Genomic DNA, 19,125 nt, shown 5'->3' with positions numbered 1-19,125 from the left:
ATAGAGGAAACTTACTTAAAGAATTCAAGTCAACCTTCAGCAAAGTCAAGAAATACAAGCAAAAATGGACAACATATAATACTTCTTAAGTTTCTGCATTTAAATGGTATGTCTGTTTACTAGCTTCCTTAGAACTCAATGTTAGAGAAGGAATTAAATTTTCCTGAAAAGAAATAAAGTAAGGGACAATTAGAATGCACAAATTGACTGAAATTACAAATGGAGGGTTGTAAGTCCTGTTTAAGGTTGAAAATCAGAAGCAGGAATATAGGGGAAAAAAATCTTCATGTACAAAAAAATTTTTAACAAGCTGCCTACTGAATTCTAGGTAAATTTGTGGTTTAATGCACTAGGGATTAGGAGAACCACAAAACACAAAACTAAAATTGTTTCTGTGGTATGAAGACTCTGAAACCAAATAGCCCCTTTCAATTCCAGATAAGAAATCTAAGGTTAGGAAAGATTCTGTATCTTAGCCAAGTCACCAATTAGCGATGGAGCCAGAAGCCAAGACCCAAACAAAGTTTCCCGAATCCTGATTTATTACATTAGACTGTTCAATAGAATTAGTTTAAAAGTCACAAGTTGTTAATTGTTTTGAGGACCACTTAATTGAAAAGATACAATCTTTCCAGGGTCCCATTAAAAACTTGAAAGACTCTAGACAGAGTATGATTTTCTCTCTCCTTTCATTGATAATTTTGTTGTTGTTGTTGTTAACCCTCCCTCGAGAACTTTTTTTTTTTAGAGAGTAGGGGGTCGGGCAGAGGGGGGAGAAAAGGGAAGGGTGAGGGAGAAGAAGAGAGAAACATCAATGTGAGACACACTGATTGGTTGCCTCCCACATGCGCCCAGACCAGGGCTGGGGATCAAATCTGCAATCCAGGTATGTGTCCTTAACTAGGAACTGAACCCATGACCCTTCGTCATATGGGCCAATGCTCTAACCACTTAGTACACCAGCCAGGGCTCATTGATCATTTAAATATGAAATAAAAATTCACAACGTTTACATGTATGTTGATATCAGAATGCCAATTTCTGTATTTTTTATCTAAAATTTCTTAGGCGATAAGAATGGTGTCAAAGAAAATCCAAAACAGATAAGATTTCATATTTACAAACACATTTTTAAAAAGTATTGAAGGAATCTCTGAAATCAGAGACTTTCAAAATTATTATTTTGAGACAGGCACACTAGGGTAGGCACACAACAATTCAGAAATAAGGTAAAATATTCCCCTAAATATAAACTAGTATTAATAAACTCAAGGACTGAATTTATAATAAATGGACACTTTTTTTCCTCTCTAAAAAGTCAAATTTCAATTCGCCCACAGAAACAGATATTCTTTACTGCTTTTCAAAAAGTTGGATTAGATTTACTAATCCAATTAAACTGCTACACTATAAATTTCTATGACTTCAATAAAAGGTATAATGCACATGTGAAAAACAAGTAATATTAAACATGCTTTCAGCGAAGAATACAGGGAGGCTATGAACCAATGTGCCAGGGCACTTATGTAAGGAGAATTTTGGAGGAGGTACCTTATAAATGCACAAACAAACAGAAAACAAAGGATATGCACAAAACTTATCTCACCTACTGAAAATTTTCGTTTCCCCAGTCTTTCAGTTAGACTCAATTTTACCAAGGGTTCTCCTCCTGAAATGGCAAAAACAGAATTTCTCTACCATTAGCCAATTTTTCTGTATTCAGTAACTACTAATGGGTACAAAGTATATGATGATATTAACATATGTCCACCTACTCTCTTGGAAATCAGATCTCAGTCTTAAGAAGACTATCACATTTAAAAAAAGTAACATGTTGAATAATATTTTAAATAGCCAAATGAATAGCCAGAAGGGAAGCAAAAGCACAGTCCTAATTATTAATAGTAGCCAAGTATACAAAGACAAGTTGTGTTCTAACCAACTGATTATAAACTCAACCTATACTTTTGCTTGTGCACTTTGATACGTTAAAAAAAACAAACAAAAAAACTCAGCCCTGGCCGGTGTGGCTCAGTTGTTTGTCATCCCCGTGTCCTAAATGGCTGCCAGTTCAATTCCCAGTCAGGGCACATGCCCAGGTTGTGGGCTTCACCTGGTTGGGTGGTGCGCAGGAGGCAGCCAGTAGCACTCTCACATCGACGTCTCTCTCCCTTCCTAGGAATCAATAAAACTATTAAAAAAAAATTCATACTCCACTCCTATGATCACTCCAGAAGAAGTGAGCTTTCTTCTGATTCTTTGTTTTTTGAATGGCACATTTAAATGTACCTATTTATTGTAATTGTCATATTCCTTACTAGATTTAAAATTAAGGAAAATACTTCTATAACTTAAAATGTTTATTAAAGTTCTTCACCCCACAATGGGCAATCAATAAATTTGGTGAGTGGATACAAATAAACAGTAAATGTAAAAATTAAATATACATAAATGTGAGACCTGCATTAAGAAAGAATTTCAATCTCTTTTTTTTAGAAAAAATTTTTTATTGATTTGAGAGAGAGAGAGAAAGGGAGAGTGAGAGAGAGATAGAAACACTGATGAGAGAGAACATCGACTGGCCGCCTCCTGCATGCCCCCCACTGGGGATCGGCCCACAACTTGGGCATGTGCCCTGACTGGAAATTGAACAGGCGACCTCTTGGTGAAAGGGTTGATGCTCAACCACTGAGCCACACTGGCCGGGCAGAATTTCAATCTTTTTAATAGTAGAGTCAAATGCACTAACTTATCTCTTCATCCTTCTATCCGATTATCAACATACTGAACTCTTCCTGCAAATCCATCAAAGGTAAAACGCACACAAGAATTTTACTCTCCCAGTTATTTAAAAGTAGATATAGCCTGACAACTCTACGGCCTACCTATATCTCACCTTGTTTGTTAGACAGAGTTACTGTCCTCACCACAGTCCGGACATTCTCTTTTTCAGGACCTGGAATGGGCTGAGGTTGGAGTAAAAGACTGGAAACTCCTGAAGAACCTTCTGAATAAAGCAAGTCAAAGAATAGCAAATAATTTATAAAAAATAAAGCCATTACAAGTCAAGAAATTTGATTTGTGACCAGGCTAAGTCCAACACAGACCACTGGAGTATAAGCCAGTCAGTTTATCTGTTCTTGTGTACCTACAGTGATATGGAGTGGTGGTGGGGGGAGATATAATCCCTATTTCTTATCTTCCTTGGGCACAATAAGTAAATAAAACAAAATTGTTTCAAGTGACTTAAGTACTCAATCTACTTTTATTTACCAACAAGGCTAATTCTCCTCGTTAATCTCGGAAGCACACCAGCTGTCAATTCCATCTTTTTCGTCTATAGTCAATACATGCAAAACACAACTCCGAGGTTCCTATAGGAAATGCTTCACGAAGAGGGTACTTAGAACCAACCACTTGATTTTCTCTAAATATTACTTTCACACAATAATTTTTAGGGTTGGAAATATATAAATCAAACAGGCTGAGGCAAGCTCCAGAAGTCTTAGTAGCTCCTGAAAATAATTCATCTACCACAAAATTAAAGTATTTCTTCTTTTAATCTGCTTTATTTCTCCAAATAAGTAAGTTCTTTTGGGTTCTTTAATTGCAGTGCATTGAAAAAGCAACCATGATTTAAGTAAGTCTGTGTTTTATTTCAAACTAGCTACAGAAGTCGAACTCATTTTGGTTGTTGCCAAGAGTCCCTATTATCGAAGTGTCCTAATTCTCCTCTTGCAACACTCAATAATCTGGTCAAAATTGATAACTTACCACCTTGCTTCTTGGATTTTTCCTTCATTTTCTTTGACTTAATTTCCTCAAGAGTTTTTATGCCAAAATTCAAACATTCACCTGAGAAATGCAAATAGAAATCACATGAGGTAATAAACGTTTTTCAGCTTTGCAATTTATTTGTTCATAGCAGGTGTTCAGATGTTTTCTAAAGTATGTATGTTTGTGTATGTGTAATGGGGGCAGAGAAGAGGGAGGTGGTGGAAAATATGTAGCCATTTAATTTTAAATTTAAAAAGTATTTAAAATAGTTTGGAAACATTCAATAGTGCTGTAAAATGTATGAGTGGGAGTCAGCATCAATACAGCCTCTTCTTACCTTGTTTTAAGTTGACCCCAGGTTTCCGAGCAGAAGCCACTCGTAATCCATTATGAACTTCGGGAGTTGGTTGCAGGGCAGGTGTTTTGGTTTCATCACCTTCCTCAGAAAACTGATCTATATTAACATTTAAGGCAAATTTACAATTAAAAAGAGACTTATCGAGTTTTAATCCTGATTATGTCTAAATCACTAAGTGACCCTGATCACTTATTGCCTTAAAGCACTAACACATACCATCATCATCTTCATCATCATCTGCAGCATTGATTACAACTGGTGGATGTGTGGGGCTAGGAACATTTTCTGAACTTTCTACTTTCATCACACTTCGCAGCTGAGGGGAGGGGTTAGACTGGACAGACAATTTGTTCTGCTGAACTGTGAGCTGGCAAGCCTTCACTTCCTCTTCTGGTGACTCAGGCACAGTGGGCAACACAGCTAGACACACAAATCAGTCATAAATTAAGAGCAGAAGATACAATCCCAATCCATCAAAAATCCCTCACAACCTATTAGGTAAGTCTGGTGCATTTTCCTTATGAGCACTTAATGGGTTTTTATTTAACTTCCCCATTTTCCCAGTTAGGTTCTAAACTTCCAAGGAGGGAAAATGTGGCTTTTAGTTAGTAATGCTTCACTGTATATAAACACACTCAAAGTTGGCACTCAAAACATAGAATAAAAGAGGAGGTTAGATGCACCGTGACTATAAATTCTAGACATGTAATTTCAACATTATAATTCTAGGCTTTTTCCTTAGCAAGAAGTAGCTTTTAAGAGATAACAGATAATACTTGTGAGCCAAACCAGAAAGGAGTTGAGGTTACTTTTTTTCTCCCTTAAATAAAGGTTGAAAATATGTAGCCATCAAATTTTAATCACATAGCAGATGTGGCTTTTAAATGGCCAACCGTTCCAGTAGGAAATAAGTTTATAAGGGACTTTGGAAATAATAGCTTTTGGTAGAGCATAAGTTTTATTTTAGATTCATCTACAGCAGGGTTAGCACATTTTTCTTCTGTAAAAAGCTAGACAGCAAATATTACTGGCTCTAAAGATCTCAGTCTCAACTACTCAACTATGCAGTAGGAGGACAAAATTTGGTTATAGAAAATATGAAAATGAATGGGCATGGCTTCATTCCAATAAAACTTGACTTTATAAAACACGTGGAGGAATAATCTACCAAACCCTGGCCCAGAGAATCAAGATTCTTCCAAAAACCTCTGCCCAGCCAGAGTGGCTCAGTTGGTGGGAACACCGTCCTGTGCACCAAGACACTGCCAGTTCAATTCCCAGTCAGGGCACATACCTGGGTTTCGGGCTCAGTCCCTGGTTGGAGTACATGCAGAAGACAACCAATCTGTTTCTCTCTCATCGATGTTTCCTACCCCGCCCCCCATCCTCCAGTGAGAATCAGAGAAAGAGGAAAAAAAAAAAGTAAAAAACTTCTATGGGTCTGACATGAAAATGGGAATGAAATGAGCTACAGTAATCTAAACTGTAATGCCAAGAAACACTTAGGAGGCAACATGGCTTTTGACAACAGTTCTGATTGTGACTCTGCTACTGGTTTATCATTTAACCTTAATAAAGTTTGGTTCCTTCATCTGTAAAGTGAAAATTATACCACTCTCTCACAATAGTAAAAGAAGGTAAGTATACAACGTACTTTGTACAGTGTGCACATATGGTGTTCATTGCATAGCAATTATTCTTTTAAAATTAAAAACATCTCACTTTTGCTTGGAGGTAGAAAAAGGCCATCCACATAACGTCCTCTGTTGTGATGGAAAGCGCAGTTTAGCTTTTGACATCCCACTGGTTGATTTTCCCAATAACAAGGAATCTCACTGCGTTTTTTCTGTAAGGGAAAAACATATTTTTTTCATATAAAAAATGAAGTGTGACCTTTATTAATTTGGTCATTTGCTTCTGAAGATTTGGTTAGTGACAATGAAGGGGAAGATGGTGTGTTGAAAATACTCTATTTCTTGATGTAAGTGCTGGTCAAGTAAGTATATTACTCACTCTGAAAATTCTTCAAGCATATTTCTATCTACACTTTAACAAATAGTTAAATAAAGAAAAAAAAGAACGGATAAGCATTTCTGAAAAGTAACTAACCTCTGATTAATAACCTTCACTATGTTGCATGTCTCATCATGCAGTCCCATAAATGGAAATGTAAAGTAGCTCCAGCTTTAAAAGGCAGTTTGGCAAAAACTCTTTTAAAAATTTGTATCTTGCCGGGCTGGTGTGGCTCAGTGGCTGAGCATCGACCCATGCATCAAGAGGTCGCTGGTTCAATTCCCGGTCGAGGCACACATGCCCAGGTTGTGGACCGGGTCCCTAATGGGGACCAGTCAGGGGGCGACCAGTCAGTGTTCTCTCTCATCGATGTTTCTCTCTCCCTCTCCCTCTAAAATCAATAAAATCAATAAAGAAAAAAAAAATTTATATCTTAAGTTTACTGCCACCAATATATTTAACTATTTTTAAAAAGTACAGTAAATACCGTTCCTTTGGATAAAATTTACTAGTTCCTGTAACACCAATAACTACCTTTGTTTTTTAAATAAGAATTAAACAATAATTAGTTAATTCTCCTTCCTCAAGGCAGAACCTAATACCAATCTTCCTTGCTCTGATGTCTGTCTTTGCTTAAATTTTTACTCCTTTCCGGAAAGCAATTTTCAAATTACTGGATAACTTCTATTTTAGTATCCTCCATATATGAGAGTCACATGACATTTGTTTGATCTGTTTAATATACTTACTGGATTATGTTTCTAAATGAAAATAATACACAAACAATAAAGATGACTTGGAAAATAGAAATAAATGTCTGTTATGCTACTGTCCAAAAAGAATCAATTTATTTTTGTAGAGAATTATTTTACTTAAAAGATGTAAACATGTAGATGCACACTTAAAATATAATTCTGTATATTTTTTATTTAGCAACACATCCTCCACAATACATTCTCCAACATGATTATTTAAATTTTTAATAGGTAATACAGCATATAGAGCAAAATATACAGAGTTAGGTTCCTACAAGGTTCTGGTTATAATATTTTTATCAAATGATCAATATAAAACCTTGTTTTATGTGTGTTGGTCTTTAAAGACACTTTAATATATATCACTGATTCACTAATATTGAACTCAAGGCCAAAACACTGTAACTCACATTTGAATGAAGCTTTTATCTATTAGACTTTTCTTTTCTGTACTTAGGAATATTATACAACACTGCAGCACTACCCATGGGGGCCATTTCAAACAGGAAAATCACACACACACACACACACGGCACAAAAGTGGGGGGGGACTAAAATAGGACACATGAAGGACACTTGTTTACACTATAAGAGCTGAAACAAGAAGGTAGAGTATATCGCCTTGTTTGATCTCAGCTGGAAATGTGTACATTAGGCTCTCAGGAGACTCAAAATTTTCAGTGATTTGCACATGTCTTGTGAATGACCATGAAAGCAAGTACTGATTTAGGGATTACAAATAAATTTTATCAAGTAGACAAATCTGCAAACATAGACCCCAGAAATAAAAATTGACTGCATATAACAGGGGTTTATAGTAAAAAGGCTCCTTCCCATTCCTGTTGTTCCCACCTCAACATCTATTGTTGTTAAATTTCTCTTTAATACTTCGTTTTTTAAAATGCATATGGCAAGTGAAAATAAATACAAATTCTATTCCCTCCCCCCACTTTTTTAAACAAATGGTAGCATATTACACACCTTACTTTGCCCCCTTTCACTGATAATATATTCTGATCTTTCCATATCAATTTAAGTAGTTTCCTTAAAATTTTTTTTTTTATTAACAGATGCCCAGCACACCACTGCATGAATGCAGTAAAATTTATTTTAAATTTTGTTGTTTCATACATTTTACTAATATAAATTATGCCACAAAAAGTAATTCTGCATCTATCTCAGTTTGCACATGAAATACAGGTAAAATAGTTTTGTGAGATGCAGCCAAATAAGCCACTGTACAGAAAAGAGTTAATAGAGCAGTCCCAAAATTGCTAGCCTTAGACGGCTGGCTTGCAAGGGTGGCCCTTGGCTGGCATGTGGAAACTAGGCACTCAGCATGTCTAGACCAGTGCTTCTCAATCTGTGGGTTGTGACCCCTTTGGGGGTCAAACAACCCTTTCACAGGGGTTGCTTAAGATATAACACTAGCCCTGGCCAGTTTGGTTCAGCGGTCAGAGCGTCGGCCTGCGGTCCTGAGAGACCCGGGTTCGGTTCTCGCTAAGGGCGCGTACCTAGGTTGCAGTTTGTCCCCGGCCCTGGTCGATTGTGCGGGTAGCAGCCACTCGATGTGTCCCTTTCACGTCGATGTTTCTCTCTCTCTCTCTCTTCCTCTCTCTCCCTCCCACTCTGTCTGAACAACAACAACAAAAAAAGATATAACACTAACAAAATTATAGTTATGAAATAGCAACGAAAATAATCTTACGGTTGGGGGTCACCACAACATGAGGAACTGTATTAAAGGGTCGTGGCATTAGGAAGGTTGAGAACCACTGGTGCAAATACAGCTTACACGGAACACCTTCCCCCATCCTTATGGAAATCTGGAGTTTGGTATGTATTTGGTAGAGGGTACCTATGCAACTTGCCCCTAACAAACTTTAGGTCTCTCATGGGCTTCCCTGGGCAGAAATAGCACATATATATTGCTGCATTTTCATGGCTGGGGGAAGTGTTCGCTCTGCGTGACCTCTCATGGGAAAGAGATCATAAACCCACACATGGATTCCTCCAGACTCTGCTTCTGTCCTTTTCTCTTATGATCATACAGTGTACCCTTTCTCTATCATTGTTAATACATCTTAACTGGAATACAAGAATATGCTCAGTCCCATGAGTTCTTCTAGAGAATCTCTAAACATAAATCTTCTTAGAGACCCTGACACTCTTTTTCTAGGACTTGTGCCAATTTATAAACTCTGCCAGCAGTTACAACATGGCTTTTCAAAAGTTACATAATATTTCTTTCTTTGAATTTCAGTGAATTCCCTGCCATTTGGAAGTTAAGAGACTATAAATCTGGAACCAAACTGGAGTAGCTATATGAGCCCGGGCATACAAATTGCATATTTAGTCTCTTCCTTCCTACGCCACCCCCTCAAATAATTCAGTCCAAAGTCATCAGGTGAGGCTGAGAGAGGCAGGCCTCTATGCTGGGAAAGGGAAGTGTATGTGGCCCAGCATGAGAGCCAGAGTGAGATGAGGAAGTGTCTACATGATAAGGTGGGACTGGCATAGAATGTTAGAACCCATGAGGAGTTAGTATGACATTTGCGTAAGAGGATGGCCTGGCAGGGTTGGAGCCTGAGCAGGGTGAGCAAGGCGAACAACACTTCTATGCAGAAAGGATCCCAGGTTGAGGAGGATGTACTCATGGAGGGTCTGTCCGGAATGAGCATCCAAGACCAAGTAGGGTGAGAAAGGCAGAGTCTTCCTGTGTCGGGACCTGGTGCAGAGTCGGAGAATGAACAGGGTGAGAGTGAGCACCTCACATAGGAGGGCTGCCCAACAGTGTCAGGGTGTGAAAAGGGCATCCATGGGGGTGAGGGGCACCAGAGCAGGACGTTGAGGTCCAAACAGGCTGAGGAAGGAGTCCTCAGGTGAAGCAAGGGGGGAGACCTGGTACAGGGTGTTGGCATTGAAACAAGGTGAGAAAGATGTCCCTGAGGAGAAGCAGCCTCATGTGTGATGTCAAAACCTAGGAGGAAGGAAGAGGCTGGGATACAATATTGGTTTACACATTGTATGTAACCGATAAAATAATATTAAGAAGAATGGAAACCAAGTTTCTCACTTTGGGAAAAGAGAGTTAAATATGCAAAAGGAGATGCCTATAGTGTCTGTGAATTGGAGGCATCTAAGTGAATTCATGATTTTCAGTACATAAGTATAAGCTAATAAATAATGATGTAGCCCTGGCCAGTGTTGTCCAGTGGTTCGAGTATCAGCCCATACACCGAAGGGTTACGGGCTCGATTCCCAGTCAAGGGCACACACCAGTCTAGGGCAGGTTTGATCCTGTCCCCAGTCCCCTCTTTCCTCCACCCTCTCTAAAAATAAATGGAAAAAATATCCCCAGGTGAGGATTAACAATAAATATGTAAATGTGTGTATGTATACATATTTACATATTTCCTCTTCTGTCCACGGTAAGCCTGAAAGCAGTTAACACTCCAGGAGCAGCTCATATCTCATTTCTATATGCTATTTTTCACTAAAAGGAATCAAGGCTCCTTAGAGATATGGTTGATTCCAAGGCTAGAGGAGGAAAAGTACAAGATGAGCCTAAAAAAGTATTAATATGTCAGAAAGCAAAGAGGTATTCAAAGAATGATGGAAACATCTAAAGGACACAAAAGCTTCAAGGCTCTTTATGGCTAAATCTAAGTCTATTTGAGGACAAAATATAATGATAATAATGGAGTACAAAACATTGAATAAAATAGGAAACCCTAAATTTGCACAAATATAAATAAACCACTGAAAAAAATTCAATGTTTGATGAGAAATGGGATAATTACAGGGTCTCAAAGTATCTCTCCAAATACTCATTACAAAAAGAAAAACTTGCCCTGGCTGTTTGGGTCAGGGGTTGGAGTGTCGGCCTGTGGACTCGAGAGTCGCGGGTTCGGTTCCCACTAGGGGCATATACCAAAAAAAAAAAAAAAGAAAAACTTTAGAGTGAAGCAGTCTGGCCCTGGCCTGTTTGGCTCAGCGATTAGAGCATCAGCCCAAGTCATAGGTTTGATTCTGGCCAAGGGCACGTACTTCAGTTGTGGTTTGTCCCTGGCCCTGGCGGGGATCAGGCGGGAAGCAACCAATTGATGTGTCTCTCTCACATTGATGCCCCCCCCCCACCTCCCATTCTACCTGAAGATATTTGAGAAAATATCCTCAGGTGAGGATTAAAAAATAAAATGTAGTGAAGCAGTCTGGTAGATACCACTTTAATGAAGCCATCAAAGTTTACATCACCAGTAATGGGATAATTAAAATTGTATGCCATCCGCCCTGGCAGGTGGCTCAGTTCATTAGAGTGTCGTCCCATACATACAGCCGAAAGGTTAAGGTTCAATTCCAGTCAGGGCACATACCTACGTTTTGGGTTCAATTCCTGGTTGGGGTGTGTATGGGAAGCAACCAATCAATGTTTTTCTCTGTTTCCCCAACTTTAGAAAAAGAAATGTGATGACACATGCCTCAAGTAAGGATTAAAAAAAAAAAATTTGAATGCCACCTACTAATGGTATGCAATGAGAAGACTATCACCTCTATAATATTCCTGCCAAAGATACAAAACCTGAATTTAGTCATGAAGAAATATCAGACTAACCCAAAGTGAGGGACATTCTACAAAATAATTAACCTATTATTACCAAAGTGTTAATGACAATGAAAGGCAAGCAAAAACTGAGCAATTCTAGACTGGAGGTGACTGAACAGTCATGGCAACTATATGTAACATTTGATTGTGGACACACTCCTTCTGCAATAACAAGCATTACTGGTACAATGGCAAAACTTGAATCGGATCTGAGAATTAAATAAAATTAATATATCAATGTTAACTTTCTAATTTTGAAGGTTGTATTATGGTTACATAGGAGAATCTCCTTACTGTTTGTAGGAAATACTCATGAAATATTTGGAAGTGATAGGGAATGTCAGTAATTTACTCTCAAATGCCTTAGAAAAAAATGTTTTATATTGTACTTTTAACTTTTCTCTTAAATTTGAGATTGTTTGAAAATAAAAAGAGATGCAAATAGCCCTGGCCGGTTTGGCTCAGCAGTTAGAGCGTTGGCCTGCGGTCCGGAGAGACCCGGGTTCGGTTCCCGCTAAGGGCACGTACCTCGGTTGCAGTTTGTCCCCGGCCCTGGTTGGTTGTGCGGGTGGCGATCACTCGATGTGTCCCTTTCGCATCAATGTTTCTCTCTCTCTCTCTCTGTTCCTCTCTCTCCCTTCCACTCTACCTGAACAAAGAATGGAAAAATGTCCTCGGGTGAGGATGATTAAAAAAAAAAAAAAAAGAGATGCAAATACTCCCCAAATATACATATATAAGTTTTACACATTAGATATATTACCAAACTGCCTTCCAGAAAAATACCAATTCATATACCATAACATGTAGATATTAGTGAGCATTATAATAATGACAGAAATTTCACTGGATCATTTAAAAAATTTTAACTTACATGTTATATAAAACGTCATTTTCCCCTTTTATTTTTGTATTGGGCCATCATGACATCAGACTATTTATTATAATACAAATTCAAAACTTACATCAATCTCCATGTGCCGAAACCTGCACACCTGTCGAAAACAGCGTCCTTCTTGCCATAAGGTACAGACAGTTTCATTTCCTAGTGCAGCTTCACAGTGACGGAATGGACAGCTGTCACCCTGTAAACAAAGAGAATACAGAAAAGAACTGTGATACTGAAACAGATCCCAAGTGAAATGTTCATTATAACAGTTTCTGGCCTTTATTTATTTATTTATTTATTTATTTTTTAATCCTCACCCGAGGATATTTTTCTATTTTATTTTCAGACAGAGTGGGAGGAAGGGGGAGAGAAAGAGAGAAACATCGTGAGAGGGACACATCCACTGGTTGCCTCACACACCACCCTGACCATGGCCGGGGATGAATCGCAACCGAGGTAAGATGCCCTTGGCCGGAATCGAACTTGTGATTCTTTGGTCCGTGGGCGGACACTCTAACCGCTGAGCCAAACCAGCCAGGGAAAGTTTCTGCCCTTTAGACAAATAGAAAGTAGTCAGGAGAAACTGGGAAGATAGAAGACAACTGAGACAGGATAACGAAAACAATCAGACGTCAACAAATTTATAATTTTCTACAACCTATTTCCTGACATTACCCTTTATCTTATCTGACATCATGAATGACACAAGCTGAGAGATGACACAAACTGAAAAAGTGCGAGTACTAGATTCTCTTTAAAAATAGCCCTGGCCAGTTTGGCTCAGCGGTTAGAGCGTCGGCCTGCGGTCTGGAGAGACCCGGGTTCGGTTCCCGCTAAGGGCACAAACTTCGGTTGCAGTTTGTCCCCAGCCCTGGTTGGTCGTGCGGGTGGCAGCCACTCGATGTGTCCCTTCACGTCGATGTTTCTCACTCTCTCTCCCTTCCTCTCTCTCCCTCCCACTCTATCTGTACAAAAAATGGAAAAATATCCTCGGGTGAGGATAAAATAAATAAATAAATAAAAATAAAAATATATTATACAGCTCATCTTCAACTGTTTCATATAGCCCAACTAGTGTGATTAGTTTTTGACAGAAGATAAGGAAGTTAATAAATTAGAATTTAAGTATAATTCCAGGCTTTATACTTTATACAATGATATTATCAAAATACTACTATTGTGCAAACTGCTATATAAAATCACAGCTTTGCTCAAAACTATTAATTTTAAACAAAGCCCCAAGAAACATTTTTGTAACAACATGTACATTTATAGAATTAGTCATAAAGGAACAGAAAACAGCAGATTTTGGAGCTGCCGTACAGTATCAAGCAGAAAACAAAGAAGTTTTGACAAAGAAAAAGCTACAAAAGCATATATAGAAGATGGTTTAAGTAGTTAGCAGGAAATTTAAAGTCAAATTCAACACATAGTAGTTTCTAGAAGTACAATATAACCCATCCATTCATTTAATACAAAGCAAATAAATCAAAGTTGGTAAGCCAAAGTGCTCCTAATTCCAAAGGCACCCTAAGTAGATTAATTATAGGTTAAGAGACCTTTTTGCTTTTGTAGAACACAAAGAACATAAAACAAAGAGGGAAACATGAAGAAAGAATTCACCTAGGAATGCTATCCTTTACTAAAAAACTGACAGCAGATAATAAATAGTTCAGAAAAACAAAACATGAAAACAACTTAGTACAATGAAAATATCTTACTCAATTTTATAAGGAAATCATAGAAAGAACTGATTTTAGAGATTGCAATTCTTACTTTGGTACATGTAGAATAGAAAAAAAAATAGCAGTCTTCTCCTTGATTAGGCATGCTGGGTAGATCCTGAGATCAGAAGTGGCTTCTTGAAAACAAGCCACTGCTTCCTCGAGGTGAGGACCAGCTTCAAGTCCTCTTGAAATGGATTTAGTCTTCCAAAAGACAACTCAATCACAGAAATCGCCTTTAAAATGTAATCCTAAAATGAGGAAACAAATTAAAATATTTCAGATAAATTCTTCCAACTTCCCCCTCCATATCACCTAATAAAATCATTGTTAAAACCAAATTTTAATAGTATTTGCCTATAAAGACCTTTGTAAACATTCTGATTCATATTTTATTCTTATGTTATACATTTTCATCTAAAATGTAAACTTTTTGTTAATGATAGCCAAGCCCTTCTTTCTTTTCGTATTCTCTGTGGTACTTGTTACAACTGCTTCAACATAAAATTAAATAAGCATAGTTATGTCACACAACAAATGATCTACTTTTAGATTATCAATAGTACTTAGATTATTTTACACAAAATACTCGCTAAATCTACATTTCTGACATACTAACATTTTTCTCTAATAAAAGTTTCAATATTTTCACAAGTATATAATGATAAGTAGGTTTGCAAAAACTCTCTCTAGAATAATTATAAGGACTAACTTAAGATGGCCAAAGAGTTGCATACCAATTACAAACAAGGAGCAAAAGAAGTCCTTGAAGTTCTTCCTATAAAATATAGTTGCCCCTTCAAAAACAGAGGTTTGAACTCCACAGGTTCTCTTATATGTGGATATTTCCAATTGACCCAAACAGTTCAAACCCATGTCGTTCTTTTTTTTAATCCTTACCCGAGGACATTTTTTGCATTTTTTTTGTTCAGACAGAGCGGGAGGGAGAGAGAGGAAGAGAGAGAGAGAGAGAAACATCGATGTGAAGGGACACATCGAGTGGTTGCCACCCGCACGACCAACCAGGGCCGGGGACATACTGCAACCGAGGTACGCGCCCTTAGCGGGAACCGTGTACCGCAGGCCGATGCTCTAACCGCTGAGCCAAACCGGCCAGGGCCAAACCCATGTTGTGCAAAGGTCAACTCTAAGGTTGAGAATCTGTGTATGCAGAGGGCCAACTGTAGTTATATGCTAATTTTTTTTACAATAAGCGCAATTTCAATGGAGAAAGGACAGTCTTTTCAATAAGTGATACAGGGGCACCCTGCCCAGTGTTGCCCAGTGGTTAGAATATCACCCCATGCACAGCAGAGTCACAGGTTCGACTTCCGGTCAGGGCTCATACCCAGGTTGTGGGTTTGATTCCTGGTCAGATGCTTATGGGAGGCAACAATCAATGTTTCTCTCTCTCTCCCTTTCCCTTACTCTCTAGAATCAATGGAAAATACATATTTTCGGGTGAGAATAAAAACAAAACAAAACAAAACAAAACAAAACAAAACAAAACAAAACAAAATGATGGTGCCTGGCGGGTGTGGCTCAGTGGACTGAGTGTTGTCCCATGGACTGAGAGGTCCAGGTTCGGTTCACGGTCAGGGCACATGTCCGGGTTGCAGGCTCAATGCCCTGTGGGGGGCGTGCAGGGGGCAGCCGATGGGGTTCTCATATCAATGTTGCTATCTCTCTCTAAATAATCAATGAAAACATATTTTTAAAAAAATGATGCTGGCCCTGGCCAGTTTGGCTCAGCGGTTAAAGCGTCGGCCTGCGGTCCGGAGAGACCCGGGTTCAGTTCCCGCTAAGGGCACGTACTTCGGTTGCAGTTTGTCCCCGGCCCTGGTTGGTCGTGTGGGTGGCAGCCACTCGATGTGTCCCTTCACGTCGATGTTTCTCTCTCTCTCTCCCTCCCACTCTATCTGTACAAAAAATGGAAAAATATCCTCAGGTGAGGATAAAAAAAAAAATGATGCTGGGACTACTGGACATCTACATGAATATATCTAGATATAGACCTTATACCTATCACAAAATTAAAATGGATCACAGACCTAAATATAAAGTACAAAAACTATATAACTCCTAGAAGATAACATAGGAGACTAGAAGATAACATAGGAGAAAATCCAGATAACCTTGAGTTTGGCAATAACTTTTTAGATATAGGACCAAATGCACAATCCATGAAAGAAAACACTGATAAGTTGACTTCATAAAAATAAAAATTTCCACTATGTGAAAGCACTGAAGAGAAGGAACATACAAGCCATAATGGGAGAAAATCTTTGCAAAAACATATACCTGACAAAGGACTGGCATCCAAAATATACAAAGAACTCTTTAAACTCAACAAGAAAATAAACCAATTAAAAAATAAGCAAAAGATTTAAACAGACACCTCACCAAGGAAGACATACAGATGGAAAATAAACATAAGGAGAGATACTCAACATCTTATGTCATTAGGGAATCCCAAATTCCTTCTAGAATGGCCAAAATCCAAAACACTGACATGGTGAGGACATAAAACTACAGGAATAAATCTGGAAGAACATACACCAAAACAGTAGTTATTGCCAGGGTGGTAGGATTATAGGTAGCTATTTATTACTGTTTTATGCTAATAATATTAAATTTTCTAATATGATACAACGTATGCATAATAAAAAAATTAAGTTTGCCCTTACTGGCCTGACAATCACTGATCCACTACGGAAATGAGACTAGTGTTGGACCTTTAACAGCACCTCACTGATGCATTAGCAGGATGCCCCAGGTCCCAAACCCCAGGGAATATATTCTGCATTCTTGGATAAACGGTAATTTTAAAAAACTGCCTCAAGTGAGATCAAGTCTCTAAGGGATATCCAAAGAATTACAATGACACGTATACAAAAATGAAAAGTATTAATTAGATGACAATGAAAAAGTTTTATAACAGAAAAATTTTTTGGAAAGGAAAGAAAAAGGCATAAAGGTCCATTTCATATCTGAAATCAACAAGACATATGAAATGTTGCTAGTTTCAGGAACCACTCCCCCAAATACTAATCAAACAACAAAATGGTATTTATGAAATAGGAACAAAGTAAGTTTTTCAACTTGGGCTCTACAAAACTCCCTCAGAGGTAGGCGAGGCATGGAGAGATCGAATCTTTAGCATATGGCAGGCATCCCCTTAACTAACATTTCAACAAACACTTACCCATATATCTACACATTTTAAGCTTCTGCAACTTGCAGTGTGTGTGGGGATATAAATGCTCTTCAAGAAAATGGCAAGAAATATATGTAGAAATTAAAATTGACAATAATCACTATTATCCCAAATAAAAACCCAAACCCAAGATGCATAGTGATATATTTCCTAAGTTTTAAAAGGGAAAAAACTATCCAGGATGCCAAGAAAAACCTGATTCCTTTTCAACCCAAAATAGCTATTTGAAAGCAGGAAGCCATGATGACTAATTGGCCCTCTCCTACCCCACTGCTGAATTAATGTAGGAAAAAAAGAAAAATTCTTTTAAAATCCTCATGCTATCAGCAAAACTTAAAAGATATAGTTTAATGCAAATGAACATTATCACTATGAAAAAAAAAAAAAGTGGAAACGAGACAGCTTAAACAAGAAAACAGATTTCTAGCCTCTTCTCTTTTCAAATCTAGGAGGATAAACACTGATGTAAACAAAGTCAATGAATTATAAAATACCACTGTCAGGACATCTCCCAGAATGCAAAAAGATGTCAATACGAGCCAAAAAGTATATAACATGGAAATAATTCCAGAAGATTCAATTTCTATACAATGGAAATTCTAAAAGAAATGGAATTGGTAGAGATAATAAAATAACACAAAAAATTTTCCCTAAATTGAATGAACTTGAAGCTTTAAAAAAGGGGGCTCATCAATGCAATGAAGAAATTTTCTTTTAAGACACCTCTATACCATAGATGTGGTGAAATTTTTGAATTCTAATGGTAATGACAGAATCATAGACTCAGGAAAAAAGCAGACTGGTGGCAAGGTAAAGAAAATCTGACAATGTTTGACTTCTCATCTGAATCTCTAAAGGACAAAAGACAAAATGCTAAGTATGTAAAATTCAAAGAGATTTAGCCTTTCAAACTACATTTCAAGACCTCAGGACTTAAATAAGTTTTTAGACATAAAATGTCTCAAATAGTATATATGATCTATGTACTCCATATATTCTTGAACAAATTACTTAAGTATTTTAACCTGAGAAAAATAATTTAGAAAAAAAGAACTCAACAAAAGAAAAAGAAAACCATAAAGCTTTTAAAACAACTGCTTTGACTATCCAATTTATGACACGGTTGATAAACCCTAATTAAAGCAAACTGAATCACAGTATACCAACAGAGTAATATCACATGATCAAAAAGATTTATTTTAGAACTGAGAATGGCTTAATATTAGGAAAGTCTTTATATATAATACAGTAAGGGGAGTATAAACCCCAAAACTGTAGTACCTTAAGATTTCAAAAAGGAAAAAATGGTAAAAAATTAAAAATAAAAATATTTCAAATGGTATTTTTTTAAAGTTAAAAGAAAAAGCTAAAATGCAACATCTATACCTGATTTAAAAAACTCTTTGTAAATTATAAGAAACCTCCTTAGCATAAACGCACTTGATCAGAAATCATCAGCCCATGCAGTGATTTAAAACAATAGAGGTAAGCTCACTCAAGGCAAAGAAAAATGAATTCTCCCTGTCTCCACTATCATTCAATACTGTTCCAGAAAATCTAACATATACAATAAGGAAAAAAAGTAAAGGCTAGAGAGGATATAGCAAAAAATTTAGTATCTGCAGATTCTATAATTGCAAACTAAAAAAATCTAGCAATCAACTAAAAATTATTTAAAATAAGATTTTAAAAAATCTCTAAATTTCCTATATGCAGCAACAATCATTCAGATAAGTCTCATTCACAATAAAACTATAAAATAAACATGAAGAAAATTAAGTTTAAG

The 19,125-nt window shown here is 37.3% G+C and overlaps 1 protein-coding gene across 8 annotated transcripts in view; it reads right to left on the bottom strand.

Annotated features, from left to right (window-relative positions):
* The window catches only part of ZC3H11A (zinc finger CCCH-type containing 11A), a 40,902-nt gene that overhangs the window by 12,684 nt on the left and 9,093 nt on the right, over positions 1-19,125 (bottom strand). For 7 of the 8 annotated variants that reach the window (XM_036273244.1, XM_036273249.1, XM_036273250.1 and 4 more), the window contains 8 exons: positions 14,175-14,373; positions 12,475-12,594; positions 5,858-5,981; positions 4,352-4,555; positions 4,115-4,231; positions 3,775-3,855; positions 2,897-3,007; positions 1,607-1,669 (listed from right to left, as the gene is read on the bottom strand). In XM_036273244.1, the coding sequence (XP_036129137.1) occupies positions 1,607-1,669; positions 2,897-3,007; positions 3,775-3,855; positions 4,115-4,231; positions 4,352-4,555; positions 5,858-5,981; positions 12,475-12,594; positions 14,175-14,228 (874 nt within the window). In that variant the 5' untranslated portion in view covers positions 14,229-14,373. Of the gene's footprint in view, positions 1-1,606; positions 1,670-2,896; positions 3,008-3,774; positions 3,856-4,114; positions 4,232-4,351; positions 4,556-5,857; positions 5,982-12,474; positions 12,595-14,174; positions 14,374-16,573; positions 16,666-19,125 lie in introns of all 8 variants that reach the window. The other variant, XM_036273252.1, reaches the window with a different exon arrangement.

Source organism: Molossus molossus, unplaced genomic scaffold (genome assembly GCF_014108415.1).
Source record: "Molossus molossus isolate mMolMol1 unplaced genomic scaffold, mMolMol1.p scaffold_m16_p_20, whole genome shotgun sequence".
In the NCBI taxonomy this organism is placed as follows: Eukaryota; Metazoa; Chordata; class Mammalia; order Chiroptera; family Molossidae; genus Molossus; species Molossus molossus.
Note: the sequence above shows the minus strand (reverse complement) of the source record. Positions and strands in the feature narration are given on the sequence as shown.